The sequence below is a fragment of the Chrysemys picta genome, chromosome 11, assembly GCF_011386835.1.
Source record: "Chrysemys picta bellii isolate R12L10 chromosome 11, ASM1138683v2, whole genome shotgun sequence".
Classification (NCBI taxonomy): Eukaryota; Metazoa; Chordata; order Testudines; family Emydidae; genus Chrysemys; species Chrysemys picta.
The window spans coordinates 44,532,583-44,546,016 of NC_088801.1; the positions used below are offsets into that span (position 1 = coordinate 44,532,583).

General features: G+C 41.7%; 1 protein-coding gene across 16 annotated transcripts in view; it reads right to left on the reverse strand.

Annotated features, from left to right (window-relative positions):
• The window catches only part of SESTD1 (SEC14 and spectrin domain containing 1), a 127,377-nt gene that overhangs the window by 5,393 nt on the left and 108,550 nt on the right, over positions 1-13,434 (reverse strand). For 15 of the 16 annotated variants that reach the window (XM_065561910.1, XM_024114743.3, XM_065561918.1 and 12 more), the window contains 6 exons: positions 12,674-12,788; positions 9,961-10,120; positions 7,305-7,386; positions 6,467-6,589; positions 5,536-5,727; positions 3,723-3,844 (listed from right to left, as the gene is read on the reverse strand). In XM_065561910.1, coding sequence (XP_065417982.1) covers positions 3,723-3,844; positions 5,536-5,727; positions 6,467-6,589; positions 7,305-7,386; positions 9,961-10,120; positions 12,674-12,788 — 794 coding nt within the window. Of the gene's footprint in view, positions 1-2,389; positions 3,845-5,535; positions 5,728-6,466; positions 6,590-7,304; positions 7,387-9,960; positions 10,121-12,673; positions 12,789-13,434 lie in introns of all 16 variants that reach the window. The other variant, XR_010591597.1, reaches the window with a different exon arrangement.

The following is a 13,434-nucleotide window of genomic DNA, read 5'->3' on the forward strand; positions in this document are numbered from 1 at the left end:
TACTCCACTTGGCTCACTCAGTACCTTGGGCCAGACATCTGAGGAGGGAGAAAACGCTGCAACAGGTGGCCCAGAGGTTCTTCTGGCCAGGCATCCATCAAGAGGTGCGGGATTACTGCGCCTCTTGTCCCGAGTGCCAGAAGGCCAGCCCAAAAGGGGTACCAAAAGCCCCCCTTTTGCCCTTGCCGGTGATTGGAATGCCCTTTGAGCGGATTGGCCTCAACTTGGCGGGGCCCTTGGAAAAGAGCAGTTCGGGCCACAAGTACATCCTGGTCGTCCTCGAGTATGCAACATGGTACCTAGAGGCGGTACTGTTGGGGACCGCCGTGGCCCTGGTCATTGCCAATGAGTTCCTGCGGATCTTCGCCCGTGTCGGTCTGCCACAGGAGATACTGATGGAACAAGGGACTAACATGACTTCTAGGTTGATGGCAGAGCTTTGCCATCTGTTGAATATTTATGCTCAGTCTACCACCCTCAGACGGACGGGTTGGTAGAGAGATTTAATGGCACCCTGAAAACCATGCTGAGAAAGTTCGTGGAAGATGACCGTCGGCACTGGGATAAGCTGCTCCCAGCACTCCTCTTCACCGTGCAAGAGGTGCCACAGGCTTCCACAGGATTCTCCCCCTTCGAACTCCTCTATGGGAGGAAACCCTGGGGGATCCTAGATCTCCTGAAAGAAACATGGTCAGAACAGGAGACCCGGGTCAGAGGATCTGATCAATATATCCTTCACCTACGGGAGCAGCTCCGATAGTTGGGAGCCTTAGTACAAGAGAACCTGGTGAAGGCCCAACGTAGTCAAGAGGCTCGGTACAATAAAGGGGCGAAGATGAGAAGTTTTGAGCCTGGGGACCACGTCCTCTTGCTGTTACCTTCCTCCGAATCTAAGCTGTTAGCAAAATGGCAGGGCCCCTTCGAGGTGACCAGGTGAATAGGGCCTGTCGACTATGAAGTTCAGATGTCGGGGCGAAGGAAGGCCACTCAGGTCTACCATGAGAACCTCCTCAAGGCCTGGAGAGACCGGGAAGGCCTGATGATCGCCCCGTACCCTCCAGAACCCGAGTTGGGACCACTGGCTGGCAAACTGGTGGAACCAGAGACAACAGCCACAGGCCAGGAGCTCGACCCAGTACAGCAGGAACAGGTATACAGCTGATATAAGCCTTCCCCACTGTCTTGTCAGCTCATCCAGGGAAGATCACGTTGACCAGCCATCATATCGCCACCATCCCTGGCCACAAAGTGAGGGAGAACCACTGCCCGCTCCCCAGGAAGATGTGGGAGACAGTGCTGAAAGAGCTTGAAATGATGTTGGCCTGGGGGTGGTCGCAGAGTCAAGAAGCGAATGGCGAAGCCCAGTAGTACTGGATGGAACAGTCAGGTTCTGTATTGATTTCTGTAAGGTGAGTGTGATCTCTCGTTTTGATGCCAATCCCATGCTCTGGGTGCCTGAGCTGCTGGAACCACTAGGTAACGCAGAATTCATCTCCACCCTAGACCTGACCAAGGGATATTGGCAGATCCCTTTGACACCTGCCTCCAGAGAAAAGACGGCTTTTCCAACACCATTTGGCCTCTACCAATTTACGATGATGCCTTTTGGGTTACATGGGGCTGCGGCTACCTTCCAGCAGCTCATGAATCAAGTGCTAAGCCCCCAGAGTTCGTACGCCACAGCATACATCGATGACATCGTCGTTTACAGTGCCAACTGGGAGGAACATTTCCAGCACCTCACCAATATGCTACAAGCTCTGGGCAAGGCAGGCCTTACCGCAAACACAACCAAATGTCAGTTGGGCCAAAGAGAAGTGACCTACCTGGGCTATCCAGTGGGCCAAGGGAAACTCTGCCCTTTGGTAGATAAGGTGAAGCCTTGAGGAGCTATCCTACACCCACGACAAAAAGGCAAGTACGGCAGTTCTTAGAACTGGCCGGATACTACCGACAATTTGCCACGCTAGCTGCCCCCCTGACAGACCTGACAAGAAGCTCCTACCCATGGAAGGTCCAGTGGTTGGAAGACTGTGAAAAGGCTTTCTGTGCCCTGTGGGAACGGTTGACCCGGGAGCCAATATTGATACAGCCCAACTTCACAAAGTCCTTTATCCTCCAGACTGACACCTCAGAGGTAGGACTGGGAGCCATGCTATCGTAAGAGGTGCGGGGCAAAGAGCACCCTGTCTTGTATCTAAGCCACAAGCTGTTCCCCCGAGAAACCCGGTATTGCACTATAGAGCGGGAGGTCTTTGCGGTTAAATGGGCAGTCGAGGCACTGAGGTACTACCTATTAGGGAACCCCTTCTCCTTGGTGACTGATCATGCACCCCTCAGATGGATTAATAACATGAAGGAAACAAATACACGAATCATGCAGTAGTACCTGTCCTTTCAACCCAACTCCTTCCACGTGTTACACTGGCCGGGGAAGGCCCATGGGAATGCAGACTTCTTTTCCCGAGTTGGGGGAGAGAAGGGGAAGGAAACGGTTAAGGGTCAGCCGGCCCTGGTGGCTGTTTTAAGGGGGAAGGTGTGTGACGGGGCAGAACGGCCCCGCACTGGTACCGCAGGGGTTAATCCTTCCTTCCTAGCAGAGGAAGCCACGCCCCGGAAGCTCTGCTGGGCATGCTCCAACTGGAGAACAGGTATAAAAGCCTGCACAGCTGCTCCGTCTGGGCTGAAGGGAAGGAGGCTCCTGAGGAGGGACAGCCTGCGTGTCAGATCCGGAGGCCAGCCAAGCCAGGACCTACCCTGATACCCAGACGAAGGACGTCGCACGAGGGGAACAGACTGGAAGACCACCCGAAGCGGAGAACCTGGCGTCTCTGGTAGGAAGTGACCCAGGGGAATTTTAGAGGCAAACGGGGTTAGAGCCACACAGACACTCAGCGTGTTGCGGGCAGATCCCCGCCAAATGGGTGGCAAGGGGAGCTTGCCACTACCAGGGCCCTGGGTCAGGACCTGGTGGAGCAGGCGGGCCTGGGTCCCCCTACCATCCCCCCACACCGCAGGAATCCTATGGACTTCGGCCGCTAGGCCGCACTACCTCGCTTGCGAGGGGGATTGTATAGACTCTGGCCATTAGGCCGCACTGCTGCAATGCTGGTCATTGAGCCGCACTGCCCTGATGTTTGGGGTGAGTTACATGGACTCTGGCCTCTAGGCCACACTAGCCCACTTGCAAGGGGTGACTGTGTGGAAGGAGGCCATTAGGCTGCAACCAGTCTCCCACAGAGAGATGGGCGCAGGAACTTGGGAGTGGCGAGATTCTGACACCCCATCACACCCCTGCCACAAAGGGGCAGTGCGGTGGCAGGCCCGCCACAGATATTTATTCATGATGACTCTAACATGTCTTTCTTGAGTAATAACAGCTAATTGAAACCCCATAATTTTTATCTATAGTTGCAATTACATTGCGTTATGTGCATTACTTTGCACTTTTACACTGAATTTCATCTGCCATTTTGTTGCCCAGTCACCCAGTTCCTTGAGATCCCTTTGTAACACTTTGTAATCAGTTTTGGATACAACTGTTTTGAGTAATTTTGTATCATCTGCAAATTTTGCCACCTCACTGTACACCCTGCTTTTCAGATATTTTATAAATATGAACAATTTCAACACTAAATGTTCTAATCACCTTTGCATATCATACCACTGCCAAACTGTAACAAAAGCATATTGAGAAAGTATTACAATAACACGTTCCATACCCATCAGGATAAACTACAGGCACTGTTAATCTGTCCAACAGTGATTTCCCAACTGCTTCAATTTCATCAAATTGTTCCATTTCATTAATGGCTTCCGGCTGCTCTGGAAATTCTTGCAAAATCTGTAACAAACAATATGAAAAAGTACAACAAAAGAGAGACTGGATAGTATCAAGCTTCTGCAGAGACATTAACCAGCATAGTTAATGCATCTTCATGTACAAATTTATATAAAACCAATCTGTAACAATCAAAGTACACTCAGAAAATCTAAAACAAATGATTAACCCACGCTGACAAGATAGTCTGGGCTGCTGCACTATGTGCCAATACATTTTACATTACTGCTAAGTAGTTCCAAATACATAAATGAATAAATAAATAAAATAAAACCACAACTCACCACCGGGTATTCCAACAACTAATTCAAATGCATACAAAAATAACCCATATCAGCCAACAAGCTAAGTAGCAATTTGAAATACAAGCACATGAATAATAAAAGAGCCACTCAAATTATTCCTGAGAACTCCAACCAGTTTTTCAGACACTACACACTAGTGCAAAGGTCAACAGGTGTGAAAGGGTTAAAACATAGGACCATACAAATTGCTACACTGGATCTGGACCTAGTGTCAGTACTTCACTATATTTTCATCTAAAAATCCAAAGTCATCCTTTTCCTCTTCTGGTAAAGTTTGAGCAAAAGCGGTGCTTGTAAAAGGTCTGCCACCAGACTGGCAATGTTGAAGTGCTGATTTATCAATTGAATTGGTAAAGAGTATGGGCAGTAGCTGTGCAAGATTCTTCACAGCGTCGCACCAATATACCACAACATAGTTGCAGGAAGACTACCTACCTTTATGGGTGAGAAACTAATTCTCTCTGCATATCCATTCACTTCTTTCTACTTAGACTGCCTACAAATGTGTCAGTGAATTATTTCCAATTATGAAAGAGTTTTTGTTATATGGACAACTCTACATTAAGAGCTGGACTGAGACAGTCACTTCATTTACCAACTCTTACCATTTATCATCAGATTTGAATAGCTTTCAGACACTGACCTAGATTTTCCCTGAATTGATAGCATAGCCACAAGAGTTGGTAGCCTATTATCAATCTCCTGAGCCTCCCAGTACCCTTAAATCCAAAATGATTTCTAACTAAGAAAAAAATTATTGGAAGTCAGGAATATATGGATTAACTCTACAACAAGACTATGCTTCAATACCAAGGGCAGTTTTTCCTCACATTATGATAGGCTACACGCGCTCTTCTCTGTGACCACAACTAATACCCCAAAGGGGACAGTAGTGGGACACTTACTTTTATGATAAAGACAATATCAACACAGAATACTCCCAACAATAACCTCTCCCCCACCCCTCCAAAAAGACAGCATCAGAGCCAGGAAGTGACCAAGTTGTTCTGGCTCCTAGTCCAGTGCCGTAACCACAAAGACTGTCCTTTCTCTCTTAGGTATTACTGTTGATTACACAGCCCTCTTGGGTCAATATGTTCGAATTGTAAGTCATTTAAAGCTAAGTGACTATGATAATCAAATGGAAGAGACAATGATTTACATTAATGACAGTTTTATGGGATTTATTTTACAATTCAAAGAGCTGAACTATAAAATATATTTTTAATATAGAAAATGCTATTTAATTTAGTTTTAAAAATGTAGAAAGCAAAATAAGCAGAATTCAATTGTAGTTCAATAAATACACAACAGGATTTAATTTATATGTTTGTTTTTCATTTTACTTCAACTAAAATAGAACTAGTTTTTCTTCCTAAAAAAACTCACCTTTTCAGCATTTGAATGAAATGCAATAGCCATTTCCAACCTGTGTACTCTCTCTTCAGAAGTTATTGTAAACTGTTTCCATACTCTGTTTAGTCTCGGAAGTGTGTCTCCTGAGGACCTAGAAGTGCATCGCAGAGACTGGCACAGTACAACTGTAGCCTGTAGTAACTGTCTCCCATAATCATAAGTACTCTGCAAAGAAAAAACAGAGTACATGTAAAATTCAGCTTCAGAATAGACAATGTGTAACGATACAGACAAACCTGCAAGAGATGAATTCTCTTAGATGTAATTCCACAAAGCATGCTTGCACTGATCTAGTCCAGTAAATTACATCATCTACAAATTATATGTGAATAATAATTAGTTCAGTAAGTAGATGGCTATATTTCTGTTTTTTTTTTCTTTTTTTTAATGCCTATCAGGAGTCTCTGCATCAATGTGAGAGTTGCTTTTGAGATACAATGTAGTTCCTCGCTCTCCAGTTACCTATATCCTGGAAACAGACATGAAACCCACATCTCTTGCACTGTAATTCATAGCTGTACCAATATGCCAGATGGCTGGCCCATATTTTTGCTACATTAGTTGCAATCACTTCAGAATTCGTTAGGAAAACCATCTCAGACATCTCCCATTTTTATCAACATCAAACTTCTTTTATGCTCTGCATTTCCTGTGCCCATCCGAACCTACGAAGGTCATAAGACTGCCAGCACCAATATGGGTACTGCAGCTTTCAAATCTTTCGAAATCTAATCACTGATTTTGGTTATTAATATTTCTCTATGCAAGCATGGATGCAAAGTATGAAAACAGTTAACAGTGGAAACTCTACTACTGTCCCCCAAATTTATACCAAGTACAGCTAAAAGCTGCCTGTAGCTATGCAAAAAGTGAGTTTCTAGAATGAAGATAATCCACCACTCACCTGTGCAACATCAAAAAACTTTCGATGCTTTTCCAACAAAACTTTGGTTTCTTGAGAATCATCTCCCAATCTGATGTGGGTCTTAAGCAGAGCATCCAACAGTTCACTTAACCATTCTACCGCCTTAAAAAGAGAAGTAAATTAAAAGAATAGAAACTGGCTTAAAAAGAAAATCATCAAGTACACTGAGCCAAATTTAAATCTGAAATATCGCTTTGCATTTAAAAAAATCAGAAAAGGTCTCAACTAAATCAGTATTCTGTATATAACCCCCACTTCTAATCTGTTATTTTTATTCATTGCTATAATCTTTTACTCTTTGTGAATACGCTGAAGTAATTAAAAACAAAGTAAAAGACTAAATTTAAAAGAATCAAAAGAGAAAAATATACTTTAAAATTGAAAAAAGTATTTGTCAGCATAATATTTGCAGAAGTGGTTTGATGGTTCCAGTATGGGTCCTGTATTAAAATCAATGATTTTATTATGACATTTAAAAAAAGAGAGAGAGTTGTAATTCATGGATTTTAAATGTAGATTAAGATAAAACCTGACATATGATTACCTAAATCACATAACAATCAAATTTCATAATCAAGACTGCCAATTAAATTAGATTCATCATAGAGAAAAGTTTGCATTTAGTACCAAGACACAGCCTGAGTGAAGAGCTATATGGTAGCCACGTTATACAAGCCCTCAATATCTGGAAGCACCATGCCATCACAAAAGCACAATCATGTTTATTCAATACACATTTAAGGAATATTTCACACAGTTCAACCAACAAACATGTCTGAACATAGCAGAACTGTGAAGTTCGATAGCCAGCCCTTACCTGAGCAGCATCTTCTTCACATTTAAATAACTGTACCATCTGAAGCATCTTTAGCCGTCGCACATCTACCATGTCCTCACACCTGAGGAAACCCAAACATTTAGGAATAAATGAAATAACATCACAGAAAGAGTAACCATTCAGCACACTAAATATACTTTGGGAACGAGAGCTATGGTATCTCAATGTATGCATTTTTAAACCTACAGCATAAAGAAGTCAGTTTTCATGAAAAAGGTAATTACGCATTATTGTGCCACTAGCCTGGTCCACACATTACTGGATTTTGCAATGCATTCCAAGAAACATGCAGTAAATGCAGCTGAGCACTAAAAACACACTGATTTGTCAACAGCCATCACCTTCAGAACATCCTGATGAATAAAACTGGAGAATGTCTAAAATTCATCTGCATTTCCCCACTCCACCATTTTTAGCCAACTACTATTTAAAAGGTTACAAGATAAATTAATCATCATAAACAAGAACCATAAAGACTTTTAAGATTAGTTTGGATGATTTTCTTTGCTGTAACTCTTGTCGGAAACCATTCAAAATGTAATTTATATAAAATTAGTGCAGAAAGAGGATAGCTAAAACTAAACTCATGACATAATTAATTCATTTTATACAGTCACGATATGAAAATATTGGAAGCACTTTCCGGTCAACCTTCAGAGCTCAATATTATAATTCATTAATCTAAATAATGACTTCTCCCTCTGAATTTAAAAGATATTTAGTTGAATATAGAGGGATAATCAGAATCCTACATAGCTCAGTAACAAATTCAGATAGTTAATCCTGATAGCAACAGTTAGCTTTGTAAGTGACAGGATATGCACATGCGTGTTTTTCAAACAGGCTTTGTAATTTGCATGAGCCCAGCAACATATTAAAATTTTGAACTTTGTTAAGTGTGCCTTGCAGTGCTGCAATGCTTACACTGAGTAGCAGCTATTGAAAGAGTGTGAGAAAACATGACTTTTAGATTCCAAGAATTTTAGTGATCTAGACCAAATATCCCTAGAAATAAACATTCAAAAATGTATGAAACATTGGATAGGTTTAGTAGTCAATATTTTACAATTCTTATTGTATTACTCACACACGGTTTGGACCTACCAGGAATCTTAAAACTATTTACAATTAGCTACTGCAAACAAATCTTGCAATTCAAGTGGGAAAATAAATTAAAAACTAAATGCCTTGTCTGATTTTACTTTGAACCTGATTTGTATTCGGGCTAACTAAAGGACTTTTAGTCATACAAATTCCTTTGTACATATCCATCAGAGGGGAGAAAATTCACATTCAGCTCCTAACCATATTGTTCTCGCTCTGGAAAAAAAATGTCAATAATATTACAGATTAGGCATTCTTGTTATGGAAGCTGATGTACTTGAGCCAGAAAAATGTGCTTTCATAGTGAGATGAATATTTTCAAAGATTAGTCCTTGGGCATTTCCTTTTATCTAGTATAAGTTGTGCAAATTAGGTAGAATTCTAACTGTCCAAACTTCTTTTCTCTGTCTGGTAGAAACCACAATAGTAATGGTAAGGAAAAGTGTGGATTTTATTTAGTTCTGATGATCCAAGTTTCAATTATTTTAACAAAACCATGTGCCATATTAGTATACAAAGGATGTCATTTGTCAATATGAATTCAAAACAAACAAAAAGCCTCAGATTGCTTTGGCTAGAGCAGCTATAAGACACCTAGGACTTCTTGCTAAGATGAGAAAATGTTAAGGGGCTACATTTAAGTCACTTCCAAAATTCATTTCTGTAAAAGGTAACAAAAAAATCTTGCACTTGAGAACAGCTGCTGTCCCTTCAACAGAGCTACAAAGCTGAATGGATTTATCAGGTGAAAGGTTTAGGACAGGTGGTCTTCAAACGTTTTTTATCATGGGGCTCACATCTTAACAGAGAGGTTTTCTCGTAGACCAACACCTCTTCATCTTACACACCTGCGATCACACAGACCAGCTCCTCTCCAACGGAGGATCATGCAACATCCTTGTGGCAACTACAACAATCATATTGGTGGAAAAGAAATATTGGGGAAATAATTGTCTTTAACACAATAAGGCCCCAATTCAGGAAGATTTTTGAGTAATCTATGTTTGCTCACATCTAAGTACACCTCTACCTCGATATAACGCTGTCCTCGAGAGCCATAAAAAACTTACCGCATTATAGGTGAAACCGCGATATATTGAACTTGCTTTGATCCACTGGAGTGGGCAGCACCGCCCCCCGGGAGCACTGCTTTACCGCGTTATATCCGACTTCGTGTTATATTGGGTCGCGTTATATCGAGGTATCGGTGTATAAGAACAGAAGGGAGCACATGGCCTTATTTACTACCCTCTCACCTCTCACCCACACCCACCATCTAGCCCTGAAATGTAGCCATCTTTGGGTTTAAGAGTGTGCCACAACAACAGTTCTAGGGGAAGAAGAAAATAAAACTTCTCTCGTTTAAATGGAATGCGAGATTTAAGTCACCCAGATTGCAACTGCATAAATTAGGATTTCATCATCATCCCGTGGCTGAGTCCCATATAAACGAGGGTCTGATTTAAAATAGCATCAGGTTTTTTTTGTTTTAAAGTGTAAAAATCATAACCACTAGAAGTGCTATTATTACCGTTGTTTTCTAAGCTGCATATCTTCCATCACTCCTTGGATGTGGTCCACATTTTCTTTGTTTTCTATGGTTACATCTTTTCCATAGGCCCAGGATGCCTGGTTAGATATCTGGTCAAGAAGACCTTGGCCTTTTTCACGCAAACCTTGCAGGCCTAAGTCTAAAACCAAAATAAATGAAAATATTTTGTTTGTTAAATCCGGTTAGTTTTCCCCACTCTTTGAACCCTCCCCAATTTTTCAACATCCTTCTTGAAGTGTGGACACCAGTACTGGACACAGTATTCCAGGAGTAGTAGCACGAGTGCCAATTATAGAGGTAATATAACCTTCATACTCCTACTCGATATCCCCCTCTTAATACATCCAAGGATCGCATTAGCCCTTTTGGCCACAGCATCACAATGGGAGCTCACGTTCAGCTGATTATCCACCATGATCCCCAAGTCTTTTTCAGCATCACTGATCCCAGGATGGAATCTGGCGTATTTGTATGTATGGCCGGCATTCTTTGTTCCTAGATGTACAACTTTACATTTTGGTTGTATTGAAACATATTGATCTGAGAGCATCAATTAGATGCAGCATTCTATAATATTTACAGAATGCTAGGGAAAATGGAGGTGTTATTTTTTTACCTGCTGGACCATGAAATAAATAAATGCGTTTCAAGGAAATGTCTGAGATTTAATAGTCAGCTATAATTGTTTCAGCATATATATAGGTAATTAGTGCATACAATCTTAAGCATACATATTTATTTCTAAAAGGTCTATCATTATCGGAGACAGTGAATGTCTGTCATGCAAAGAACATGCAGGCTATGATTTTAAAATACATTTTACATGGTTGACAAACTTTTGGATACTGTAGTGTGAAGAATCCTTCAGTGCTTGCCCTTAAAGTCTGTTGTTAAATCTACAGCACAGCATATTTTTGTGTGTCATTTTAATATAGTGTATGGTTTACACAATATAAATTACTGCACATGTGCAATAACTTTTCAAATTTAATTACTTCAGCTATTTCAGTTTTAATATATCTTTTCATTCCACAACCTCTCTTCCTACCTACTGCCCTTTCCCTTATAATAAAGCTAACATATGGCATTTGGAGTCTGTAAAAAAATTAATTACAAGTCTTATCATTGCAAGCATCCTAGCTAGGGCTGGATAGGCAGAACATAACTCCCTTCAGAATTTAGATAATTCATAAAGGATTCACTGTTTGGGAACAGGAGGTTCATCTTCCTCCAGGGAGATCAGGATAGAATTCTTGCAGTATATTCCTATGCTCCAACTAGGCTTGGGCAAAGAGAGGTGCAGTCCAAGATTCAAACTCTAGGTTTGTTGTTAAATGTAAATACAGTAACTCCTCACTTAAAGTCGTCCCGGTTAACGTTGTTTCATTGTTATGTTGCTGATCAATTAGAGAACATGCTCGTTTAAAGTTGTGCAATGCTCCCTTATAATGTTGTTTGGCAGCTGCCTGCTTTGTCCACTGCTTGCAGAAAGAGCAGCCCATTGGAGCTAGCTGGTGGGGGCTTGGAACCAGGGTGGATCAGCAGCCCCCCATCAGCTCCCCGCTTCTCTAAGTTCCCTGTGCGGCAGCCGCCCAGCAGGCAATCAATTGCCAGCAGTTCAGCTGTCCCTCCCCCCACTGTCATGTGCTGCTCCTGCCCTCTGCCTTGCAGCTGCTCCAGGGAGCCTCCTGCTTGTTGGGGGGGGGGGGGGGCTGTGAGGGGTGTGTGGAGAGACAAGTAATGTCCCCCTCCGCCCTGCTTACCCCATCTCCATAGAGCAGGGTTGGGGTGGGGAACAGGGCTCAGGACAGAGGGAGCTTGCTAGCAGCAGCTGCTGTCTCAACTTGCTGATCTACTTAAAAAGGCAATGTACTTAAGAGTGCGGTAAGTGTACTTAAAGAGGCAATGCACATCTCTCTCTCTCTCACACACACACAGGGTGTGTTTCTGTCTGCCATGCTGTCTCCCCCTCTCCATTTGTGCTACCTTGTAGAGCGTGAGGCTACATTAACAATGTGTTAACCCTTGAGGGTTCAGCCAATTGCTAGTTCATCATTTATCAGTAAGGCATTCCCTGGGAAATATCCCACCCTCTTCTACCCTCTGACTTCACCATCTCAACCAAGCTTCACAATCATCAGTGCTGTGTACAGTATTAAATTGTTTAAAACTTATACTGTGTGTGTGTGTGTGTGTGTGTGTGTGTGTGTATGTATATGTATAAAATATAGTCTTTTGTCTGGTGAAATTTTTTTTCCTGGAACCTAATCCCCCCCCCCATTTAAATTAATTCTTAAGGGGAAATTGGATTTGCTTAACATCGTTTCGCTTAAAATCACATTTTTCAGGAACATAACTACAATGTTAAGCGAGGAGTTACTGTACTGTAACAATATATTTCATTTGTGTGCATATTACTTTTATCATTTGTCATATAAACTAGCCACAGAACACGGCACAAACAAATATGGGATAAACATGCAGTTGAGAATGCAGGTTTTACAGCTAGGGGAGAGGTGATCTTACTATATATAAGAAAGGGGTGAAAGAGTGTAAAGGAAGAACTGAGCAAGGTGAAAATTAGTTTAATATATTAAATAAAAATGGAAAAAGTTGTCCTCAGCATTTGTCCCTTTCAAATACTTGATCCAGTATAATTTATATTTCTGTATTTCAGCAATTTTCTGCTTACCAACACTTTTCAGCTTCTCTTCAAGCAGTTTTAAAGTTTGCTGAATTGATGCTCCATCAGCTGGCGCTACATCTACACACAACATCCCTAATAAGCCATCTAACTGCTGAGACAACTGAAATAGAGAGGGATAAAGACAAACCTTATATCTGATATGTAACCATTCTTTGTAATGAAATCGTTACAGTTGCAATTAATACTTAAAAGACATATAAGCACTCTTAGTATTGCCAAGCCCAAGCGCTCCAGAATCATGAGTCAGGCTCCCCAAACTCATGAGAGTAGTTTAAAAATAATGAGATTAAAAAAAAAAAAAAAAATTGGGGTTCTTTTTCTTTGCCTTCTGGTTCCTGAGCATTTAGGGTCACTTACATCAAGTTTTCAAGCTTTTCTCCACATCCATAAAGGCTAGAAACTTATTTTTTAAATGAAAGCTGAAATTATCACCTAATACATGGTTACAGCAACTGGCCTTTAAAGAAAAAACACCATGTCCTGTGATAAAATCCACTTCAGACAAACGACAGCTTGAAAAATATCTTACAGAGAAACTCTGAAGAACATTCTACCCTATGCAATAGAACCAGCCAGTCAAAAAATATAAGTAAAGAGAAGTTAGCTGAATCTCTTTTCATAATTTATTTTACAACTTAAATATCACAGAAATGTAAGGCCAAACCAAGAACATCTAGTGCAGGGATTGGTAACCTTTGGCACGCGGTCCATCAGGGAAAGCCCCCGACGGGCCGGGCCGGTTTGTT